Source organism: Siniperca chuatsi, linkage group LG13 (assembly GCF_020085105.1).
Source record: "Siniperca chuatsi isolate FFG_IHB_CAS linkage group LG13, ASM2008510v1, whole genome shotgun sequence".
In the NCBI taxonomy this organism is placed as follows: Eukaryota; Metazoa; Chordata; class Actinopteri; order Centrarchiformes; family Sinipercidae; genus Siniperca; species Siniperca chuatsi.
In genome coordinates this window covers 7,118,506-7,135,688 of record NC_058054.1, presented here as the reverse complement: position 1 = coordinate 7,135,688, position 17,183 = coordinate 7,118,506, and the positions used below count along the sequence as shown (strand labels likewise).

Genomic DNA, 17,183 nt, shown 5'->3' with positions numbered 1-17,183 from the left:
TCCTGAAGAAACTTTGCCAAAAGTCAAACATCGGTCACACTTGACTTGAATAGTCCGCCTACAGATAGTTTATAGAGTATTTGTAACATTTCAACAGCTTATTAGTTGACATTCAACAATTCAACAGTTTCACAAATAAAGGTTTGATTATGTTTAGGCACAAAAAACATCTCGGTTAGGTTATGTTCATGAATTGTCACATGTACTTTATTGATAATCTTATAATCTGTACAACAGCGAAACAATTGAAATGTTACAAATACTCTATAACCTATCTATAGGCAGACAAAGTAAAGTGTTACCCAAACATCTTCATATAACGTCCCATTGACATTGACAAGCCTGCCACAACACAAAAACAAATTTAAAGACATCCATTCATTTAAAGGTGGGGTATGCGATTCTGGAGAAACCCAATACCATGATATAGAGCGAACAACGACAGCAACTAACGTTAGCTAGGCTGTGGTTTAGCAAACTGTCCCTACAGTTGCTGCTGCGAAGCTAACAGCCAGAGAGGACGAGACGGTTTCCCAGAGCCAGCACACCAGCTCCAGACAGCGATACTCAACTCTCCTGCTGCTATAGCTAACATCACAACAACAGCATATCTTGGCAAACTACAAAGTAAGCTGAATGTCTGTGGGGCAATTCATTTAACGTTACCTGACACACAAATCATGGCTGGAATAATGTTGTGTGGCTCGGTCCGAGCCACTTTGTTTATTTCCCATTTACCGAGCCGGGGCTGAGTACAGACTCCAGAGGTTTTTTTCAGCGCACACTGAACGGACAGCTAGTGGACCGTGAGGAGATATTCGCTGAATTTGACAAAAATACGTGTATTGGATTAGAATTACACAACCCACCTTTAATTTTTCATTCAAGAAACATGAGAAGTCATTAATGAAAACCCCAAAAGTAATTTCCATGTTTCCATATATTTCTTTATTATATACAGCTAGGATTAAATCGCATTCAACAGTGATTTGTAAAGTGTGCAGAGTTTGTTCAGTGAAGCAGCAGAGAGATCACTCTTCCCAGGGGCTCATATCTGTATCAATGGCCACACAGTTGTATGCAGCATAACGCAGCTTCTCCTCACAAACTTTTGCACTGCAGGACAGAACGAACAAGAGGAGAGGAAGGGATGTGAGGCGATGAATGTAACATTACTGTCAATAAAAAGCAGTTTTACTAAAAGTCATCCACTTCGTAAGAGCTCAGAGCCTTCAAGTGTAATCAAGTGTAAGATTATGAAAACTTCAAGATAAAAGCAACTGGTGTTTAACTTGTGTGTTGCTATAGCATCATAAAAACAAAAACAGGCTTGTATCAAAGTGCAATATGGCAATGCATGCAGTACATCTTAAACACAATTGTATATTAAATGTACACATCAATATATAGTAACAGATTCTGCATATACAAAACACCAAACATTAGTATACCTTGGGTAGTTGGGTAAATAAAGAGTGCTGGAACATGTGGAGGACTGAGGAAGTGCATCGGTCGTTTCAGAGCTAAATCATTTCAAAATAGAGAAATGAAAATGTTCATGTTCTAATTAACTATTTCGCTATCAATAGCCAACAGTAATTTTTTCTGTAATAATTTGTTTTAGGGATGTATTTGCACTCACCCTTGTTTGTCAGGAAAGACGTAGATAGGCGCAGGAAGACGACTTCTACCAGTTACAAACCTCAGAAACCTGCTGCGATCCTCTGAAAACAAAATTCAAAATCATTGTCAGTCCCCGAGTACTCACCATTAATGTCGGTTCATAGCCATCATCTCTCAGTAATGCACAGGTGTATATTTTCAGCACAACAAATACACCAAGACACTTAGCAGGTTTCAAACTACGTAGTTAATATGACATGTCATGAAAGACGTTCACTCCAGTTGACCTGCTCTGTAAAACGTTGACAAATAAACAGTGAACTGACCATTGGTGAAGTTTGTCAATGCTTCCCATAAGTACTGCACTCTAACGTCACTTTGTTCCAGGTCCTCATAGCGTGCTGGTAGGGAGATAGGAACAACACTGATGCATTACAATGATGCCTTACTACAGTATTTAATTGAAGAAGATTTACAATCAAGCACCTACAGAGCTTTTACCTAATAAAATAACTCTGGTTTATAACAACTTGGGTCTTATTAACTTCACTTTCAGTTTAACCTCCAAATGAAGTGGTTTAGATAATCTGACTAATTATTTGTCTTGTTTACATCCTGTTTGATTGGACTTTGTTGTAGCGATATCACTGTGTTCCCACATCTTAGCAACTGCAATGTTACCTTAACTGATTGAAACAACGGCCAAAACAACAAAAATAAGACTCAAGTCTTTGTAAACCAGAATTATTATTTAAGTGGAGACAATGCTAATATGCTGACGTTTAGCAGGTATAATGTTTACCATGTTCACCACCTTAGTTTAGCATATTGGCATGCTAACAGTTACTTATTAGCACTAAACTAGCACTAAGTACAGCTGAGGGTGATGGGATTGTCATTATTTTTGCAGGTATTTGGTCACAAGCCAGTGGAATTTCAACCTCATGGTGGAGCTAGAGAAAAAGCCAGGGGATCACCAAAGTCATTGGAATTCATCATCTGGTCACCATGGATATTAGTACAAAATTTTATGGCAATCCATCCAATAATTGTTGAGTTATTTCAGTCTGGACCAAAGTGGTGGACCAACTGACCGATCGACCAACATTTCCATCTCTACAGCCATGCTGCTAGCATGGCTAAAACCTAGTGTCACCTCTTCAATCAATACAGAAAATGTGTGTTTATTGTCAAAGAGGCGGAGATAAATTCTAAGCTGGACACTCACTAAGTCGTTTCAGGGCTTCCACAGTGATCTCAGGGTCTCCACACACTTTCTTTTCCACTTCCTGCCAAGTGAGCAAGTCCAGCACTGCCTGAGGAACCACCTTCAGCAGCCCTGCCTGCATGGCTGCAATCTGTAATACACATACAGATAATGAGACACATGCACAAACTTCAATGATTTAGCAACTCTATACACACCATAATTACTGGATGAGATTATACTGATGAATAAAAGCACCTGCAACAAGAGAAATTCTAACAACACTTAAAGTAGCAACATAGAGGAAGGCAAAGTGTAACGACACTGAAGTCCAACCTGCTGCTTGCTCTCCTCTAGCCGAGCCTTCTGCACCAGGCGGTTGAACTCGCTGCGGTCCTCGTAGCGAACGGCCACATTACTGCCGCCGGGGATGAGCTCCACCATCTGGCCATCGCTCAGCAGGGTGGTGTACACCAACTCCTCACCAAACCTGAACTCAAACGTCTCCTGGTCCATGTTCTCCATGGCCTCCAGCAGGTTTACCTGGACACACATCCAAATTTAACTTGGAACAATGACTAGAAAAAGAAGGATTAGTGGTCACACCAGACAGTTGGAGGCTGTTCATTTCTTCCATTTTAATGCAGAAATGTGTGGCATGCAGTAAAGGCCATTTGTCAAATTCAAAACCATTTAAGTGCGATACAATGGGATTTATTGATCATTAAAGTACATTTGAATCCTACATATTAGGATGTCAGTAGCAATGCAACTATAATATATATAATATATATTATATAAAAATATATAAAATATTGATAATGACAATTCTGTTTGCGATTCAAAGTGCTGTACATGTATGAAACTCAGTCTGCAGAGCCTCCTCTTCAGTCAGAGGGATAAATGTCCTCACCAGCACAGAGTCTACAGCAGGGAAATCTTTACTCCAGCTGACAGCCTCCCCAGTCAGCTGCTTCCACACCAGCCCGGGCAGAGCCAAGACCTGCAGGATTGGACACAGAAGAAGCCAGAGAGTCAAGTCTCTAAATCGATCCATTCTTTCTTTAAGCGATGTCATCGACCTATTGTAGGTGGAGCATGAGCATCACTCACCAAGAAGTCTTTTCCTCTGAGGGCAGCTCCCATGAGCTGACCAATCCACTCATACTTGTGGAACTCTTTACAGGACGGGTTGGGGACGTAGTAATCTCTGGCCTCTAAGGCGCCCTGACAGACCAGCAAAAGACAGGTAAAGAAAAAGCTACAACCAGTGAGAACACTGAGGTGCAGTCTAATCTTGACCGTGTGCAGGCAGTGATGGTGAGTGATTACCTGGTTCGACGTACGGCTGAAGAACGGCAGAGGCATGTGACACTCAGCTGAGCTGGGGCAAAGCTCCTCGGACATGTCTGCCAGGCTGTCCCGAAAGCCACCTCCCTGGTCAATGATTCCCTCTGCAATGAACTTACATTCCCACCACTGGTCATACCGAGCAGGCCATCTGACAAACCAAGAACAAAGAAGGTAGATTTAATGCCATTGAGTTACAGTCATATTAAGGCAAGAAATATTAGACAAATGAGCCTGAGGTGAAAGCCTGAAAATGCACACCTGTAATCCAAAGTCTTCTCAAATTTGTCAGATGGCTTGAGGCCTTCATACACCTGCAATGAGAAAAATACAAATCATAAGGCGTAAAAGTACAAATATATTAGCATCAAAATATACTTAAAGTACCAAAAGTACTCATTATGCAGAATTTCCCATTTCAGAATAATGTATATTATATTATTGAATTATAACTATTGACTAGAAGTAAAAGTATAAAGTATATGTATTAAGTAACATAAAATAGAAATACTCAGATAAAGTACAAGTACCCCAAAATTGTATTTAAGTAGAGTACTTGAGTAAATTAACTTACTTACTTAAGTTACTTTCCACCACTGCTAGTAAATTCTATGCTTCCCACTTCAAGGCAACATTAAGAGTCTAGTTTGACAGTGAGGAAGTGATGTCAGCACTCAGAAAGTGTTTTATACCTGATTGAACACAGCGTTCTTGCAGCTGGGGTCCAGAGAGGGGTTGTCTCTGTGCTCCATGGCCAGACGTCTGTTGATGTAGAGTCGAGGCATGAAGTTTGGCTTACTAGTCTCCGAGTCCTTCAGGCACTGTGTGATGAGGGCTGAGCGGCGTTTGGACAGCAGCAGGAACTGCTTTATGCTCTAGAGGGCACCAAAGAACACACAAGTAAATAAAAACACGTTGTGGCAGAGTTTCATTTGGGAAGCTTATAAAGTTTGTGTCTTAAATAGAGATGAATTGATATATAAGCATACTATCAGTATGACCTACTACCAGCTTTTAAAAGACTCTTCATGTAGTATTACGCAGTGGATAGTCTCGCATAGCCAGACCTATCTCCACACTTCGTTTTAGCGCTGTGCCAGCGCTGGAGTAAGGTCTGGCTGAACCCATTATCATTCTGGTATAGGGGGGGAAAACGCTCTGGCTTGTTTGTATTTCTTTAAACCACTCACAATCGTCTTGGGCGCTAAGCCAAGGATGCTGCGACGGCTCCTTTGCAAAACGGTAACACGCAGATAGCGGAAGGAAGTAGTGGATAGCATGTATTATTGTTTGTGGAGCCTGAAGTGGCCTCTGCATTCTGTATTTAACTGTCCTTTGTACCTGTTTTTGTTTCTTTCTTTACTGTGTACACCGGAGCACTGAAGGAATGCAATTTCGCTCCCCTCCATACGGAGTACTATACATGGAGAGAATGTCAATAAATTCTACCTTGGCTAGGACCTAGATTGTTTTGAAAAGCGCTCAAAAGTGAAAGTGACGTTTAATTAAGCTTTTATTTTTCAAAACACTGTTTCACTGCCATTTAATAAAAGCCACCAGGGCCATACCTTTTTGTATATTTACTCTAAATCTGAACAGCTGATTGGGGGCTGATTGGGGCTTATTGCTTAACAGTTATTCAACGCCGGTATTGTGTATTTTAAAAGCTTCATGGTGACTCACTTTGATCTGGTTGAAGGTACCCAGACTGTAGTCCCAGGCCGGTACCAAGTGTGGGAGTACACTGTCCAGGAGACAGATGAACCTGCAGAGAGTGAGACAGAAGAAAATAACCACCACAAACATCCAAATGCTTAATGCTTAAAAGCAATAAAGATAATTAGAGCACTGAATCTGACTTGTATTTCTGAGATTAAAATAATTTCACTGTAAACACGTCACTGGTTGATAAGAAACAAATTTTCATGACATTTCTGGGAACCTTCTGGGCATGTACTGGGCACATTTTTTCTGATTCTCACAAAAAAACATCACAATAAATTGATAAATATTTAACTCCATGATATGTCCTGTGACTGTAAGAACCCTGGCAGTAAGATGAAGCTACCTCTGGATGACCAGTGCTCTGCGGTACAGGACGTCAGGCGTGTTGCCCTGCAGACGAGGGTAGCGCACCAAGTTAGAGGACTGGAAAACATCAGCATTCAGACCCAGGTCTCTTTCACATGACGACTTGATCTTTAAGCCTCGGATCCGGACGTCTATCCCCTCATCTGTAAAGCCAAAGGAGAGAAAAAACATTGTTTAATTGTTCATGACATGACTATGGAAGCTTTTGCAGCCACATAAAATTTAAGTGTTTAAAATCAGGAAATATCTTGTTAAATAAACATAGAAACATGCTAAAAAGCCTTACCTCTACATTCCTCAATCCGAACCTCAATCACAGGCAGATGAGACGTCATATCCTCCAGCACACATACTTCTCCAATCAGGTTGCTGGAGGCAAAAAAGAGCAGAGGTAGTTCAAAGCAACTGCAGTCAAACAGACTATGAAATACGTAAATTCCTGGTTGCTAGAGATGAAATGGCTCGATGTGGCAGGAAGATGTGCCTCATAAAACACATTACACTTTTATTTCTCTACTTTTATCAAGAGAAAATAAATCTGATTCTTCAGCAGAGCATCACGTTATTAAAGGGGCTAGAACAATACATCGGAGGTTCCTTCCTGAGTCTAAATTTTATTTTCACATTTTCCTTTTATTATTTTTTCCTAATTCATTTATTGCACTATAGAATATCAAAGATAATTATCATATGACTTCCCCAACTGCAGACAATGTGTGGGTCATCATGACTTAAAATGCTGCTTTTAACATTAAATACTGAAACAAAATGGTTTAAATACAAAGCTAGTGGTATTAATCTCATATAATGAGTTTCGTCAATGAGTTTTTTGACAAAATGCTTTTGAAAAGCCTCACTCGTCTATGGTGACATCACTCAGCTTCTTCAGGTTGTCTCCCTCTCCTCCAAACACAGTGACTCGCTTGGGCATGTAGTTGTCGTCTGTAGAGTCCACCGTCAATATCAGCTTACTAGAGTGCAAAGAGAATCACATTATATACAATAAAGACATGTCCATGATTTATCTACAGGATAAAAGTTCATATGAGATGCTTCATATCTTTAAAGCAAGCATGAAATACATCATGGCTCACTGCGCACATACTGTATGAGTGACCGTGAATTATTCCCATCTTAATACAGCAAACTTTGGGTGTGGTATCACATAGACAGTTGTATTTTAATGAGTAGCTCAACAAAAGTTACATCCAACATGTGTCTGTAGAGAAAGAACTTGGATTGATCAGAACAAATAGATAATCAAAATAAAAACATTGGTTCCTTTTTGTAAAATGACAATTACGTCACATTATTCTGAATGTAATTTGGGCTATTGTCAGCTCGGTTCAGCATCCCTGTGAGTTAATGAATGACGGTGTAAAGTAGGTGAGTGTCTGGCCACAGCGTCACTTCCCACTCACACTATGGTCAAAAGTGTGCACCTACACATCGCATGACAAAAGTACATGCATTATGATTAATAACAAACATAACATAAAGTTAATTGCTTGGGTTTTTAAATTTTTTATTAACTTCGTTGCTCAGCAGCTCCTTACTTGACCACAGTGCCTCTCTTCATGTGCAGGCGGATCCAGTGTTGTCCCTGCATGCCGTCACTCTCCCAGTAAGTTTCAGTGTCGCCGTCTGTCAGACAGCTCGCCCCTCCACTGGGATCCTCCTATCAGCAAATATCAAGGTAATTCAATCACTGACAAATGTACACATTTGTAATTACATGTTTTATACAAGGTCATGCCCAGTGTAACAATCATTATGTACTATTTCTGTCAAATCTGTAATATCACTGTAAAAAAGCAGACAATGAACAGACTGAATGCTTGCTTGTCTTTAATACTCATACAGCTTTATTCAAATAACTTTGTCTTAACTAGAAAATGTCCACAGCTGCAGATTTCAAATCTCCAAATCACAAACTAAAACCTTTACATACTTGTTTTTTTGGAAGGACTGGCTGTTTTAGACTGTTTTGAGGACGAAAAACAACGAAATACAAATATCTGGGTGACTCACCGAACATGAAGAAACATCAATGCTGGTCACACACTGCTTCACACTCCCCAGGTTCTCATCCTCTTTCCCTATGTGGTCATAGAAGTAGTGCACCAGGTCCTCGTCGCATTCATATGTCCAGGTGGGAGGAACATACCTTGACGATTTGAGGGGACAATAGCTTAATTTGATAATCTGCTGCTGTCCAAAAAGTTTTGACTCTGTAATTTGACTTAACACAAACACGCTTACCGTAGCTTCTGGACGGCAGCGTCATCACACTCGGCAATTTTGGGTTTGGAACCGATGTAAAGGGTATTCTCCACATTTACCACCTGCTCCCACCTGTTGCAGGGCTTGTGGTCGTAGCCGAAGAGCTGCTGTTGTCTGCTGACGGTCTCTGGTGACTCCACTGGCACCAGCCTGTCGCCTCCCTCTGTGTGTTTACACACCAGGATCCAGCCTTCCTCCATCTCCAGGCCCGGACGGTGCTCCTCCAGCTGCTCCTGGGCACAGACATGGATCATGATGTTAACGTGTGTTTTCCCACCACATATAAAACCATCAAAACTGAATTAATAGGTGATAAAACCATCTTAGCATAAGAGAGATGTTGAAGAAAAACTTGGACTGAAGAGATGTCCTCAATTGATTAAAGGAATAACTCGATGACCCCCAGTTGGCGTTACATGAATACATGTTTATACAAACTAATCTGTCAACAGAGAAGCAATGTGGCAGTGTGTACACAGGGCACAACCTTAACCTTAACTAAGGTACACTTCTTATACCAGAACAGTGGGTGGTGGTTTACAGGTTTCATCATCTAAAGATGGGACACAGAAAGAGACTGTCTCCGTCCCAAGTTATCAGTATGAAAACAACAGAGACTTCTGAGACACTCCTATCTTATGTTAGGAACATCTGGTGCCCCATAACCCACAACAACATATTCACAGGGCTCGAGGAGGGCCTGAGGCCTCCTTTACAACAAACCCTTATTAGACCAATTTACCATGAATTCTACTGCACCCATAACCTTTATGTCACCGCAAGTTTTTCTCCCACACAGGGCAAATAGGCTTGACAAGCAGACAAGAGGAGAACATGCAAACTAGACAGACTAAAAACAACACTGGTCGGTTCTGGTTTGGGAACCCAGGACCTTCTTGCTGTGAGATGAACTGTGTTATTTAATAAGAAAGACAGAAACGTCCATAAATGACATTTTCTACAATTTAAAAATAGTTTTGCCAAAGCATGTCTGTAGCTAAAAAAACCCAAAAACTACAGCAGGCTTTCAAATAACATGGGAAGCCTGGTCTTTAGAATTTAGACATGATGTGATTACAAAGATGAAAATGATGAATTAGTCATTATTACACCAACCCACTGGTACAAAGAGTAAAGGAATGTAATGTAGTGCAATTAGTAAAGTAGAGTAGTAGTTATGACAGGTCTTACAGCAGAATTAGATGAGTAGCAGTAGTGTAATGAATCTGGCATCCCTGCTCACAGTAAACCGCCTGGATTGCAAGATGATGTAACCTGGTAGAGAGACAGAAGCTTACCTTATTGAGTTTGACCCAAAGGCCCTGGCTGTTACAGTATTCTTCCCCTGTTGTCCTGATACAAGTACCTTTCTTTGGTTCAATGTTGTACTTGCATAATTTCTTAATGTTTGGAGTCTGGTGTGGACTTTCAAAGACGGAGACGAGCGTTTTTCCGACGGTGGAGCCTCCTGCAGATGCTCCAGAGGAGACGGAGGAGGTGGACGATGAATCCTTGCAGATTTTGTAGCACACCTCCTTGGGGACATAACACAGACACTCCGGCACCGACTCGCTCCTCTTGAAACACTCAATGCACCTGTTCAGGAAGCGGATCCTGCCGAGCAGCAGGTGAGGGTTGTCGCCCAGAGACATTATGATGATGATGATGATGGAGGTGACAGTCAGCAGCTCAGCAGCAGGAGCACGTCAGCTGACATTACACCACTGTCCTGCCTTTGTTTTCCTGCCTGGTTGCGAGGGGATGCTCCTGTCAAACAAAACCGAATATTCTTGAGAAACAGAAGATTCAATACACAGCAGCCAAATACCGTGAATTTATTTGATTTCCGGCTCCTTCACTGGGTGTGTACAAAGTCTAAAAGGTCAAAAATCCGCTAAAGTTCGCTGACGCAGTGAGAAAAGTATCGGCTACCTCCAAACCATAAGAGTGGGTAGGCTAACATTAGCAAGCTAGCTAGGTGGTAGGTAAATTAGTATATCTTGAGGCGTTTACGATAGCTGTCAACAAAACCAGCCGCGTTAATCTTATGCAGAAATTAGGGAGAGAGAAATGTTTTATGAGCTAAAAGGCAGAGTGATGTCTAGAAACAGTAGCTGTTAACGTACCCTTACTGCCGACAAGTATTTCAAATGTGCAATTCGTCAATCTATGGATATCTGACAACGCGGAAGCGCAGCGCATAAGAGACTTTTGACCCTCTCGAACTTCCGTGGTTTGTACTTCAAAATAAAAGTCTCAACACTGAATTCATTAATCCTTCATTCTACATGTTTAAAACAATGCATTGTTGTATTATCTGACAGGTTTGTACACAGCTGTCCTGTGTATTAGGGCTGGATTTTAACCAGTAGAAAATCGATGTTATATGAGTGTACCGGATAAGATACAGCTTTTGTTTTATGCTCTTTTTGGTGTACAGGCAGAGATTCAAGTAAAAGCATACCAGTAGACAGTTTACTTATACTATGCAGAGGTGGAAGGTAAGTAAGTAGGCCACATTTACTCACAGCCTTAAGTACAGTTTTGAAGAACTTGTACTTCACTTGAGTATTTCCATTTTATGCTGCTTTATACTAATACTCTACTACATTTAAAAAAATACACTATAGGCTATACCTTTTACTTCACTACAATTATTTGACAGCCATCATTACTAGTTACTTGCAGACAAAATTATATGATACATCATTGTAGATTAAAGCCCCCTATAGTGTGTAGATGTCAAAATTAGCTCAACCTCAACCAGCTATGACACATGTTCTACAAAACATTAAAGAACATTTTATGATAGAGACTAGCTTTGAATTGTTTCTGAACTGTGAGATTACTTTACTTTAATCATAACGTTTTACTTTCAAAACTCTCTAAATTTAATTTATCTGTCAATGCCCTGACCTGGATGGAATCCTAAATAAGAGGAACCAATGTACAAGAGTGGATGATAAGTGTTCCTCATTTGCTAGTTGTACAGTAGGGGTCCCTAAAGAGTCTATTTTAGGACCAAGTTTATTTAGTATATATACTGTATATATTAATGATCTTCTTCAAGATTGCCCAGATGTTAGCATCCAAATGTATGCTGATGATACTGTGCTTTTTACCGATGCAAGATCTAAAGAACATGCTGCAGCCAAACTGACAGCTGCAATGAGCAAGGTGTCGAATTGGCTAGCTTAATGTAAGCAAAACAGTTTGCATGTATTTCACAATAATTCAGTTAACCCTGGCATTTTAATTAATGGTGAAGTCATCACGTCTGTGAGGCATGGTAAATATCTAGGCATTATAATTGACACAAACCTGTCTTTCAGTTAGTAGGTTATCAGCAATGTAAAATTTAATCAGAATAATTTTAAGAGCATCAGTTGTCTCAGTCCGCTGCAAAGCTTTTTGTACACACTATTTTTCCCCATCTGTCTTACTGCATAACAACATGGTCACAGGCAGGTGTGACTACACTCAAGCCTGTCTACTCACTCTCTGAACAAATCCTAAAAGCACTAGATACAGAGCCAAGGGATTATCATCATTGTAATATCCTGAAAAAATATGATTTCCTCAATTTTGATAACTTTTATTTTACTCTGATGCAAACTTCACATGGAGTTCCAAAACTCCCAAATACAACTTTTCACATTGAAAAAACAAAAATTCCCTGGTTGACTATAGAGTAAATCAACAAAATGTTTTTTTTCACTGGGCGTTTTTTTTCTGTCAAATATGGTATGCTTACACAAAGGTAAGGCATGATGGTGACTTTACACTGCACCAGAATGAAAGGGTAGGTTCCCCTGATCATACGGTGTATAACACTTGATACTGACTGAAAGAATAACCTCAGAATTGGCAAAAATATTAACTATGTCCATGCTTTTCTTTGTCTGTATGATAATCCAAGAATATAAGATATATAATGATATAATAAGCTAAGAGAGGCCTTTCTGCATAAAGAGTATGTTCACTTTTCATACCTGAAGTATATTTTGTAGATAAACCTTTTTTTTAATTAGTATTTCTTTCACCATTTCTCACACACTATATATAAAATGTCTGACTGGTCCCTTGCACCAATGTATCTGCTGTTACGTCCAAGGAAACTACTGGGTTTATGACATGTACAGTAGAGGAATTAAAATCATGAATCATGAATGATTGGACTAGACAGGGAAAAGAATCGTTCATAAATGAAAAGTCAAAGTTCTGAATAATCACATTCATTTTCAAACACACATAATAAGAACAAGTATGTTTTATTTCACAAATTAATTTAGTTGTGTCAAATCAAAAAATATGTTATACAATAAAAGTTGTTAAAACATTCTTGGGTCAAAAACACACAATCATTTTCACTAGTTGTGTTCCACTGCAACTTTAAATAATGCCTTTTCTTGTTCTTCGTGGTTGGTGGCATTGATGTCACCCTCAGCATCATCATCTAATTTGGGTATGACGAGACATCCATCAGAGAAGGGAGGCTCCCCCCTCGCAGGACATCTTTGCCCTTCTGCAGAAGACTGTCGAGACCATTGCCCAGAGAGCCCTTAAGAGGAAAATACTGTTTCTCTCCAGGAGTGTCTGCAGGCTGGTGAATCTCAAGATCCTCAGCACTCATCCTGCAAATATGGCTGACATTTTAAGCTTAAGTCTTGGCAGTGGTTGTGATTTTATTGGACTGTGCAGCAGCAACAGAAGGCACTGAAACATAAACGGTAAAATTACCTTACCTCATGTCAAAGGCAGAGCCTTTGAAGGCCGGTTTGAGAGTCTGTGCTGCTGTCGACAGAGTGTAAGGGACGGAGAAATTTCTCTGTGCCCAATGCTTGTCCTTCACAATTGGAGCCAGGTTCTGGTACATATCATCTACAGCCAGCATTGACACCTACAGAGAAACAGAATTAAAATGACAGCACTCATTTTAGAGTGGTTTTACTGGAGAGAAGCCTTGAGGGGACAACCTGAATGTTTCGGTCAATCAGCTGGTTTGTTTCAAAGTCATCATCGTCCTCGCCAAACGGATTGATGATCAGCTCCCCCACCTACAGAGTGGAAACACATAATGAAATCGCTCTTTCATGACGAAATCAAAACAAAATCTGTTTTCTGCAAGTGAAACATGAATGTGTCATCTTACCTTGAGCCAGCCAGTGTAGAAGAAGAACTGCAGCAGGGTGAAAACAGGGACGTACATGTCCAGTTTATGATCTTTGTATCCTTTCTCAGGGTTCAAAAATTGTCGGCCAATCACGCAGAAGGCAAAAAAAGAGTAAACTGCTATAGTGACTACCTGCACAGATAAAAAACAAGGCAAAAATCACCAGTTTTGTAATGAATTTTGTATTTATTTTGTATAAAGTGGTAAAGTGTGGCTGTATTTCAAACAAACAAAGATAAAGAAGACAAATGGTCATTAAATGAAGTGAAAGTACATTTTATTCATCATAGTTTTGTCTTTTTGTAATACCCTTCAATCTCCTGATCGTACCTGAGTGTAGACTAAAGGGATGCTTATCCAGTCATAGTGGAACAGGAGGCTGCACTTGGCTCTGTACTTATTCAGCTCCTGCAGTTATAAATACATATTATACATTTATGAATACAGTAAGTTATACAGAATGTGTAGATATACTGGGGCTGCAGATAGTACATGCAGGATTGAATTTTCACAAGTGTCATTCCCACATTTATATGGTAAGTGTAAAGTTTTGTTGTTTTGTCAGTTTGCAGGGGAAAAACCCACTCACATCCATCAGCAGTCTCAAAGCGATGTCATCCTTCACTCGACCCTCCTCTCTCGCTCTGGACGCCAGGTTTGAGAACCAAGTCAACGGCATCCAGTACTTGTTGAAATCTGAGTGTAGCGACTCAAACTTTTTCAGCTCGTGTGTTGTCATAAATCCTGCACAGAGATTGGACAGTTTGGTACCACATGGATGGATGTAATAGGTATTTGTGATCCAGGGAGTTTTTTAAAATGTCATATAAGCAAATGTGAAAAAGGTTTTTAGTCCACTCCACAAAAAATCGAAACGTCCTTGTAAAGCAACCTCATAACTGAAGTCAGGCACTCACTTAACCAGTGGAGGCAGTACAAATATCTTAATGGAATAATAAATATTCAAAACACTTCGAGGGTTAGGGTTAAAATCCTTATTTTAAAACTCTAATTATTTCAGTATACTAGGTATTAACAGGCAATTTAATTTAATTATCCCCTCTATGTGTTGCGTTTAATTGTCTCTGAATTGGATTTTAATAAGCAGCTGGTTGAACTGCTTCATCTTTTTTGCTGGGTAACTTAAATTTCTGTAATGTCTCATATTTTGATAACCTACATTTACAAGCAAAACCATGTTGTACAAAGTAACTAAGAAGAACCTCAGGTGTTAGAGAAGTAAAGTCCAGTAAAAAGAGGAATATTTTAAGTAAAAGTAAAGCGAGTAAAGTCTTGGAAATGCTCAAGTAAAGTGGCCGTAGTGTTCTACATCAAAACTCGAGTAAATGTCATTAATTTCTCTCCACTGTTGTTCTTACCAGCCTCCACTATGTGCTCCAAAGTTGGGAAACGCTTGTGAACTCTTGTGCTAATGGAGCGGAGAATAAGAACTGAAGATAAGTTGGCGTATCTCATGAGTGTTCGTCGCAGCAGACGACCCCTCTCGTCTGCCCCGTGGACATTCCCAGACACCACCATCATCAGGTTATCAGGCAGCGGGAAGCTGGTGTACTGACCCCACCATCGATTAAAGGCCAGGCTCACATAGAAACCTGGGACAAAAAAGGATTCATTATGAAGACTTATCTTCAGATTTGGCTTGTGTAAGACAGTTCAATCAGACTCACCCAGTACAAACAAAACTGGGATGAAGTTGGTGTTGGTGAACTGATCACAGTAAAGGGCGATACGCTCAAACAGATCCTGCTGCTTTGGTGTGAGCATAAACCTGTGAAGATAATAAAACTTCCACTGACGGCCACAAATACTCGATCATACTGCAGCAAACAGTGGAATTAAGACTGAGATTATTTAACAGTTAATTTACCTGTAAAACACACTGAAAAACAGAAAAACACCACAAAACACCAGAAGCTCTTTGTAAAGCAGCCTGTAGATGCTTCCCTTCCACCTGAACAGGAGCTTGGTGAAGCCACCAAATTTCACATTTGCCACTTCAAGGGTGTAAGAAACTGTCATGTCTGGGTTTATTCTGTGTTGTAACAGCAGACAATTCCTGTAAAATATCAAAAATTAATGTTGAAACTAATTTCTCTAATTATGATACATACATTTTATTACCTCGCCAAAAAATCGGTGTCTTACCAATGAAGGCAGGTGTTTCACCTGGTCCTGTGTCAAATCCCGCTGTCCTGAGAAGAAACGTTCTTCCTCTGGGTCTCAATATAAACCTCCCTGTTGTGCTGTCATAAATTAACATCATAACATCTTAAATTTATTACCTGGGAACCTGAAGCCCAAGAGAAACACACCTACAGTTACTGAGTGCAGGGAAACAACCTGTTAATAAGGTGTGTTTATTTCCTCACATTCCAAAATGATCAATTTAACCCTGATGGGTGTGGACTTAATGATTATTTTCATTATTGATTTATCTGCAGATTATTTTCATAATTGAATCAATAAATGTTTTGGTCTACAAAATGTCAGAAAAATATGAAAAATGACCATCACAAGCTGAAAAATAAAACCAAAATGACAATCAATAATAGTTGAAATAATGTTATTAATAATAACAAATGTGTTTATTATATAGTATCAAAACCAGAGATTACAATGTTCTTCAAGGAAAAAATAAACAGAAAACAGAAAAACTTACATGTTACATTTATATTTCATACATACATAAACCACACACATAAATAGTCATATATAGACAAATTTACTCAAATTGAATAATGTTATAAAAATACATTTTCAGAAGCAATGTAAATGAAGAAAATTCATTTAAAAGAGGCTATAAAATACATTAAAACAGCTGCAGTATAATTTTCTTTCAATTTACTAATTGATTATTACAGTAATTGTAGTGTGTAATAATACTTTGCTTTTTATGCATGCATGAATATATTATATAGGCTATAATATAAAAATACATTTTCTCATTTGGGGTATTTTTTGAGGCCATAACTAAACAATTACAGCTGGTTTTACACACAGGGCCTCATGTCCACGACCAACATTACATTTTATGTAGATCTCTAGCTGTCAGGGTTTTTAAACTGTTCATTTGAAATTATTTGGAATTTAGGATATATTGTGATCAACAGTGTCATCCATTTATGTATTTGTTTAAAGAATTTTAATGTTTCTATATTACTAGTTAAGGTATATTTATTGCTGTTATTTTATCAATCTTATTTCAGCCTTATGTGCTTTATGAATGTTGATTATTCTCTTTATATTTTCTCTAATTCACTGTAAGTCTGTGTTATATGTTTTGGACCCTCTATGTTTTATGCTCTATGTGGTGCTGCTGTCTTGGTGAAGATGCTTTTTAATCTCAGTGAAGCCCTTCCCTGGTTAAATAAAGTTGTATTTATATTAAGTAGGCAGAAAATAATATTTTGATATTAACATGTTTTTAAAAATCCA

At 39.2% G+C, this 17,183-nt stretch overlaps 2 protein-coding genes across 6 annotated transcripts; both read right to left on the bottom strand.

Annotated features, from left to right (window-relative positions):
- Window positions 1-922: 922 nt before the first annotated feature.
- Window positions 923-10,805, bottom strand: hectd3 (HECT domain containing 3). 4 transcript variants are annotated; one of them, XM_044220441.1, is made up of 21 exons: window positions 10,681-10,728; window positions 9,921-10,321; window positions 9,746-9,829; window positions 8,534-8,787; window positions 8,303-8,438; window positions 7,828-7,949; window positions 7,129-7,242; window positions 6,558-6,640; window positions 6,249-6,414; window positions 5,864-5,945; window positions 4,873-5,055; window positions 4,442-4,494; window positions 4,163-4,331; window positions 3,944-4,057; window positions 3,744-3,833; window positions 3,167-3,373; window positions 2,852-2,981; window positions 1,950-2,024; window positions 1,643-1,724; window positions 1,452-1,523; window positions 923-1,116 (listed from the first exon to the last, which is right to left on the bottom strand). In XM_044220441.1, the coding sequence occupies exons 3-21, from the start codon at window positions 9,785-9,787 to the stop codon at window positions 1,032-1,034; spliced, it is 2,259 nt and encodes a 752-aa protein (XP_044076376.1). In that variant the 5' UTR covers window positions 9,788-9,829; window positions 9,921-10,321; window positions 10,681-10,728; the 3' UTR covers window positions 923-1,031. The 4 variants fall into 4 exon arrangements, with proteins under 4 accessions (XP_044076376.1, XP_044076374.1, XP_044076375.1 ...); XM_044220439.1 differs by lacking the exon at window positions 9,746-9,829 and having other exon boundaries at window positions 9,853-10,321; window positions 10,681-10,805; XM_044220440.1 differs by lacking the exon at window positions 9,746-9,829 and having other exon boundaries at window positions 8,534-8,781; window positions 9,853-10,321; window positions 10,681-10,805.
- A 2,035-nt stretch (window positions 10,806-12,840) lies between these two features.
- Window positions 12,841-15,971, bottom strand: best4 (bestrophin 4). Of its 2 annotated transcripts, none has more exons than XM_044220435.1 (10): window positions 15,894-15,971; window positions 15,616-15,804; window positions 15,416-15,516; window positions 15,107-15,340; window positions 14,317-14,471; window positions 14,058-14,135; window positions 13,707-13,859; window positions 13,531-13,611; window positions 13,300-13,454; window positions 12,841-13,200 (listed from the first exon to the last, which is right to left on the bottom strand). In XM_044220435.1, the coding sequence occupies exons 2-10, from the start codon at window positions 15,765-15,767 to the stop codon at window positions 13,011-13,013; spliced, it is 1,299 nt and encodes a 432-aa protein (XP_044076370.1). In that variant the 5' UTR covers window positions 15,768-15,804; window positions 15,894-15,971; the 3' UTR covers window positions 12,841-13,010. The 2 variants fall into 2 exon arrangements, with proteins under 2 accessions (XP_044076370.1, XP_044076372.1); XM_044220437.1 differs by having other exon boundaries at window positions 12,841-13,188.
- Window positions 15,972-17,183: the final 1,212 nt, after the last annotated feature.